Raw genomic sequence first — 6,668 nt, forward strand, 5'->3', positions numbered from 1 at the left:
GTGTGTGGAAAGTAAAAGGACGTCTGAGTGGAGCCTTTTGTGGTCTAGGGGAAGGATGAGTTTCCTCTGAGCAAATAGCTTCCTTCCTTCCCATATTTTGCTACCCTGTTCAATATGACCATCACTAGTTTCACAAGGAGCTAATTAAATTTAAATTAAACAAAAATAAAAATTCAGTTCATCAGTCACACCACCACATTTCAGAGCTCAATTGCCACGTGAGGCTAATGGCTACTGTTTTATTGAACTTAGAGAACATTTCCATCATCCCAGAAAGTTCTACTGGGCACTGCTGAATTTGAGGCATTCCCGTATCAGGAGGAGATGCATATGCTCTTGCTGTTAGAGAATCAGATCTCTAACAGAATTTAGGCGTAAGTTATCTCCCCTTTCCCTGCTATCCTCTTCTCCTATCTTGTCCCATTAGCCAGGCCCTTTACTCCAACAGCCAGGCTTTCTCTCCATCTCTTCCTCTTGCCCTCTGGCCTGCTCATGTCCTTGCTCCATCCCTCCAATCCCCGGAAAACAAGCTGCACAAAAAACTTTCCGTCAACTTTGACCTAGTTTCCTGGTCAAATTCAGTGAAAAGGGGAGGAGCCCCTAAACTCTTGAACAGGTAAGAAAAGGAGGCAGCAGAGATAAGAGTAAAGGAGAGAGTCACCAGGGCAACAGAGAGCTAGAGCCGGACACCTTGGGAAAGAAAAAGAGCCAAAACAGAGAAGAGCTCCTGAGAATGAAAGACACATGAAGACTGAAGTGGGAAAGAATCTTTTCAATCTCACTTTCTGCTCAATTCACATTGATTTTATGAACTTCCAGGAGTCTGAGGTTTGGAATTAGTATGTGGAAGTCCACAGAAAAGCCAACCCCCAAATCCCCAAATAAGGGCCAGGACTAGATCTGTCTGCAAAAGTTTAAATAAGCCAGAAGCCAGAAAGTACATTAACCTCCGCAGTCTCAGGGTTGCTCATCCTCATCACCTCTTTGAGAATAATAATCATTTCAATTAGAGGGGGAGTTGTGGTATCCATTTATTGTTCTCACCCTATAAGGAAGAAATAGGAACAGCAGAAGCATACTCTAAGGGATGAGGGTGGGGTTAAATATTCAGCAAACATTCACTGGGTTATGATTATGTGTTTCTTTGCTAGGAACTGTAATAGGAAGGTAGCTGCCTCCAAGGAATACTCAAAAGTCTAGATCCTTAAGTCCTAAATAATTATCATCTTATGTCTTACTGTATATAAACCAGGTTTAGCTGAGAAGAAACCCTAGGATGAAACCAAATTGTAAAATAGAACCATACCCGTTTCCTTTCAAACCCCCTCTCTAATTTTATCTTTGTGTATCTCAAGTGCTCATTTTATTTTTTAAAAGGTCTTTTTTTTTTTAAGATTTTATTTATTTGAGAGAGAGAGAATGAGTACATGAGAGGGGGGAGGGTCAGAGGGAGAAGCAGACTCCCTGCCAAGCAGGGAGCCCAATGCGGGACTCGATCCAGGGACTCCAGGATCATGACCTGAGCTGAAGGCAGTCGCTTAACCAACTGAGCCACCCAGGCACCCTAAAAGGTCTTATTTTTAAGTAACCTCTACACCCAAGATGGGGCTCAAACTCACAACCCTGAGATCAAGAGTCACATGCTCCTGACTGAGCTACCCACCCCCAAGAGCTCGTCTTTCTATTTTTTTAGATTTTTTATTTATTTGATAGAGAGAGGCACAGCGAGAGAAGGAACACAAGCAGGGGGAGTGGGAGAGGGAGAAGCAGGCTTCCCGCAGAGCAGGGAGCCCGATGCGGGGCTCGATCCCAGGACCCTGGGATCATGACCTGAGCTGAAGGCAGATGCCTAATGACTGAGTCACCCAGGTGCCCCAAAAGCTCGTCTTTTTAAAAAGATTCATGCACTCCAAAATTGAAGGCGTTTCATCATGAGTATCTACAGGTGCAGAAAACTAGCCCATACCACCAGAATATCCCACCCCAGCTTTAGTTAATTGGAATTAAAACTAACTGTAGCTCAAATTCCTTCCCTTTTCACCCCAACCCCCACTCTGACAATAATCACTAGGGTCCTGTAACAGAGGTAATGTTTTCCCCACAAGGTATCCAAAACCGGAACAGTGAAGTAGGGGCAAATCTCCCTCAGGCATACTTTCTAACAGCTTCAACACCATCTCACAGACAACAAAGCCGTTTGTCATTAAAAAACTTTTTATTTTTTAATTTTTTACAAAGAATACCCCCCACCTGGGGTGAAAATATATCTGGTTAGGTACAAAATATAGTTTTTATCATACAAAAAGATAAACAATTAAAAAAAAAAGAAACCACCTTCAGCCCACATACTTTCTCAGAAAAGAGTAGAGCTCAGGGCTCTGACACAGGACAGTGAACAAAGTGCTAAGGCTGAGTGTGACTGACCAAGTGCTAGGGGCTGCAGTGAGAGAGGGCTGTCATATCCCTGCCTCCTAACACTGGGCAGAAAGGGAGCCTGGGGGCTTTGGTGAAGACCTGCCCTCTCGTTTCTCATGGCAATGTCTGCAAGCTCTGATCACAGTGTCGGCGGCATCTTGATCTAGAGTTCCTCCTTGGGTGTGGAGAAGTCACAGTGGGCAAGGCTGATAGCAGCAACCCTTCTCATAGAATTAGTGTCAGAATGACAGAATTCTGTACACTGGGACGAAGTCTCAAAGTGAGGAATAACACTATATATATATTTTTTGTTATTGTGCTTACCCCTAGAAACATAGTAGACCAGTTTTAGCTTACATTTGAGATCAGAAGGGGGAAAAAAAAAAACACCCAAAATTTGACAGGAACTAAAGTGCTAAGAATTACCACCTCAGAATCCATTCCAAGGAGTCACATGAAAAGGAAAACACATTCTCCTGCATGAAAACATTTGCCAACAGGAAAACACAGTGCAATAGGCTCTAAAAATGGCTTTTAAGACCTTTGGTGGGGGCACAGTTACAACTGCTTTAAGCCAGATGAAAGTACATTCTAAGCAAAGACAACCTTAGAGCTTCTTCTCTTTAATTCACATGGGAAGCCCTCTCCAAAGTTCAAACCAAATCAGCTCTGGAAGGTTTTGTTGTTGTTGTTCTGTAAGTGTACAAAGGGCAACACTGATTTTAAGAACCTTCTTGTCCCAAAATTTGGGCCATGATTTTTTTCCTTTTTGTTTTCCTAGTTTGCTAAATTGGCTCTGCTCCACATGGCACAAAAGTTCAAGATATGTAATCCCCTCCAAAAACCTGGGGAGGCCATTTCTACCCCTTATTCCAAACTACTAAAATGCCTCAATTTTTAAGATCTGAGAAAATGGGACGGCCTGAGTTTTTCTAGTGTGTTTTTAAACCCATCCAGCAAACACTCCCATATCACCACATCTCACTGGCTGAGGACATGTGCGCACCATATAAGGCCCAGGAGACTGCCTGCTGATCACCTCCTACATTGTGGAGTCAGAGGCTGGGGTGGACCCATACGCCACGGTAGAGACTATTGAGTCTCTGAAAAAGTAAGAGTCCAGGGAAGAGAGGCAAAAGAAACAAGTTAAGTACAGCTGCTTCTTTTCTTCCACATGTTCACTGCACATTGTTGTTGAGGATGCAGGGATCCACCTGGGGGCGGGGGCAAGAAGAGAAAGAAACGACCATTTTAGTTTGGGTAAGAACTAAAAGAACAACCCAGTTTAGCAATCCCTCCCACTCAACTTCCTATAGAAGGCTTAGGACAAATGCAGTAATAAAATGACAATTCTCACCTCAGTGTAAGTAGGTGGTGGCATAAACTTGAACTCGGGAGCATACATAAAAATAGGGCTGTCTTGGGAACCATCAGCGTCATCTAGCAGAGGAGTGGTGGGGCTCTCCAATCGGTGATCTTCAGGAATGATATCCATATAGCAAGGAGGAGCTAGAAAAAACACAAAATATAGTTTTTATCATAGAAGTCTGGCCATGAAATGCCTGACCATCACAATTTCACAAACCCAAGGAGGCCAAGAGAAGAAAAGACATTAGTAGGTCTGGCTCACCTTCTGGGGTATCGGGGATGTTGAGATCTATCCAACTCATTTCAGAGCTTGTTCGACTGGCCATGCTGGATGTCCGGCTGCTCAGACCTGACCTGCTACCAATTACCAGGGGCAGATCAAGGATGACCTTCTTGGAGCCAGGGACACTAACATAGATCTAGAAAGGAAAATGGTAGTTTGTCAGACGAGAGGTCTGCAGAAACCACTGCTATTTTGAAAGATGAACAATTTCGCTCTCTGACTCTACCCACTCACCAGTAAGGAGTATTCAACTCGAAGGATGTTGCAGCCCAGGATAGAAGGCCTGATCTTCTGCACCCGAAGGCTCTTGCCACGCCATGATGCACAGGTTCCTGAGATGATATGATTGCCTCTGACCGATGACAACTTTTGCGTCAGCACCTTGGTTTGGCCATTGGCAAGGTAAGTGTGGCGGGCTACTATGGCAGCTTTGGGAACCACGATTCGGGAACATGTATTCTCAAAGTCAGCATGGATGGAAATCTCATCACCTAGTAATGAGAAAGACAGAAACTTATTAGCTGATGCTTAATACAATTAACGGCTTTTATTCTATCCCTATCCCCTGCCCTCACTCCCAAACCCACAGTTCCTGTTTCATCAGTCTACCACTTTAAGTACTAGGTTTTTACCTTCACAGAATCCTTTTCTGTCAATTCGGGCAGAGACAGACACTTGTCCATCCGGAATGAACATGCAGGAAACTTTCTTCTCCTTTTTAGCAGACACAGGGGCCTATGATGTTCAGTAGGGGTAAAAAGATGTTTTGAGAATTTCTAGAGATACTTCTCTGCTTCTTTTTCCTTTCCACTCCTTACCCAGAATAGGCAACTTTCCCTCCCACCCCTGGGGTGCTTCAATCTGATGCCCAAGACCCTTGCCTTATCATCCCTGAAGCCCAAAAGAAGAGAATTTTAAAATGAAGCTCACCATTAAATCAGGAGTATTGACATCCACTAAATCCATCACTTCGAAGATTTTCTTGGTCTCTTGAGTTGGCTGGCTGGGGCGATCAAGAAAAGCCTTCACCCAGTAGTCTACACGCCCATATTTTCCTTTGAAGGATGTTCCCAAAGGCCTGTGTCAAGAAAAAAGAAGCAATTAACCTAAAAATCCCTTCCAAGAATATGAAGTGATCAAAGGTGGGGACAATTTTTAGAGATTAAAAAAGTCCAAAGATGTTATTTAGCAGACACCTACCCCTGAGGAAGCTCAAAGCCGAATTTGTACTCATATTTGTTTCCAGGTCTCATGATCACCATCTCATTCTCACCTGAAGAGAAAGAAAAGAGAGTAGCCCATCAGGTTTCTTGTTACACTTAAAATGCAGCTGTGCAATAAGGAATTCTTGGGCAGCATGCAAGCATATTGTCACTCCCCCATTCTCACCCCTCATGTTCTTAAAGGAAAGATTCTGATGCGTTTTGTTGGGCAAAAAGTTACAAAGCCCTGCAATAATGAAAGGCTCAACCAGGACAGAGAAGCTACCGTCCTCTCAAACAGGAAACAAAAAATTAGCTTCTGCATACAGGAAACCTTTACATAGCTAAGGCTACATCCCTCAGGATCACCTTCAGAACACAACACTAAGAAATTGTACAAATCCCCCTTTTTTGAGAACACAGTCTGCAAGTTAAAACTAAAAAAGGAAGCAACACAAAATTCCAGCTGCTCAACCTGAGCAACTTGGAATATTTAGCATGAGCTCCAATCATTCGTTTCAACTCTCTTCTGGAATCAGCTTTCAGCCCGCCACTCACCTGTTGGCTGGTCTTCCAGGAGAAGCGTGTCTTCGTAGCGCAGGTACTCGGAGGTCTGTTTGCACTGCTGGGATCCCTGCATCCACAGGACTTTGGCCACTCCGCAAGCCAGGATTCTGACAGCTTTGACTCGAGCGACTTCGCACACCTCCACTATCACCCGGCCGGCCACCTTCTCCCCACTGCCGTACACCTTTTCAGGGTCGTTAAAGACCACCTCAAAAGATTTGATCTTCTTGAACATCACCATGATTGGGCTGGGTTGCCTTAACAGTTATCGACGGGGGAGAAAAAACCACCCCCACAAAATTCCAAATCCAAAAACCCCTCTGCAATAAATTATTTCACTCTTCCAACTCTCTACTAAGATTTCAAAAAGATGTCAAAAAAACGTAAGCTGTAGGTTAATGCCAAAAGAGTTCCAGAAAAAAAAAATCAGCTTTCTTTTCTACCCTCCAACAGCCGGAGGAGCGGTCTGGGTGTCGGCGGGGCGGTTCAGCACGCTTCAGCCGAAGAGAGGCAAGGCTAGTTTCAAGTAAGGAACCGGAAAGTCCTTTATATAGTAGCGCGGGCGAGCAGGGCCACGCGAGCGCTGGTCCGGAGGCTCGTGCTGCCCTCGTGCACAGCCCCGCCATTGGCTGCTCGCTCCTTGTTTACCAGGAGCCCAACCAATCAGCGAGGTCGCAGCGGCGCGTGGACACGGTGTGCTCCTGGCGGGGAAAATGGTTGTTGTGCACCACCGCGTCGCAGGGAGGAGGGGGTGGAGGGGCTGCGGCGCGGATTCCTTCCGGCCCAAAGGAAGCGGGGTCTCGCTGACCCTCAAATTTATCGCGGGTTGGTGG

At 45.0% G+C, this 6,668-nt stretch overlaps 1 protein-coding gene across 1 annotated transcript; it reads right to left on the minus strand.

Annotated features, from left to right (window-relative positions):
- Positions 1-2,193: 2,193 nt before the first annotated feature.
- Positions 2,194-6,353, minus strand: LOC110578603 (thioredoxin interacting protein). The gene is made up of 8 exons (XM_021688137.1): positions 5,827-6,353; positions 5,267-5,339; positions 4,997-5,144; positions 4,699-4,801; positions 4,301-4,557; positions 4,046-4,202; positions 3,773-3,924; positions 2,194-3,629 (listed from the first exon to the last, which is right to left on the minus strand). Exons 1-8 carry the CDS (start codon positions 6,074-6,076, stop codon positions 3,594-3,596), a joined length of 1,176 nt encoding a protein of 391 aa, XP_021543812.1. The 5' UTR covers positions 6,077-6,353; the 3' UTR covers positions 2,194-3,593.
- Positions 6,354-6,668: the final 315 nt, after the last annotated feature.

The sequence above is a fragment of the Neomonachus schauinslandi genome, chromosome 4 (genome assembly GCF_002201575.2).
Source record: "Neomonachus schauinslandi chromosome 4, ASM220157v2, whole genome shotgun sequence".
Lineage (NCBI taxonomy): Eukaryota > Metazoa > Chordata > Mammalia > Carnivora > Phocidae > Neomonachus > Neomonachus schauinslandi.

Coding starts and splice junctions, on each gene's coding strand:
- LOC110578603 (XM_021688137.1), bottom strand. CDS start 6,076: ATGGTGATGTTCAAGAAGATCAAATCTTTTGAGGTGGTCTTTAACGAC. Junction 5,145..5,266: donor GGCTTTGAGCTTCCTCAGGG/GTAGGTGTCTGC, acceptor TTCTTGACACAG/GCCTTTGGGAACATCCTTCA. Junction 3,925..4,045: donor CATCCCCGATACCCCAGAAG/GTGAGCCAGACC, acceptor TGTTTTTTCTAG/CTCCTCCTTGCTATATGGAT.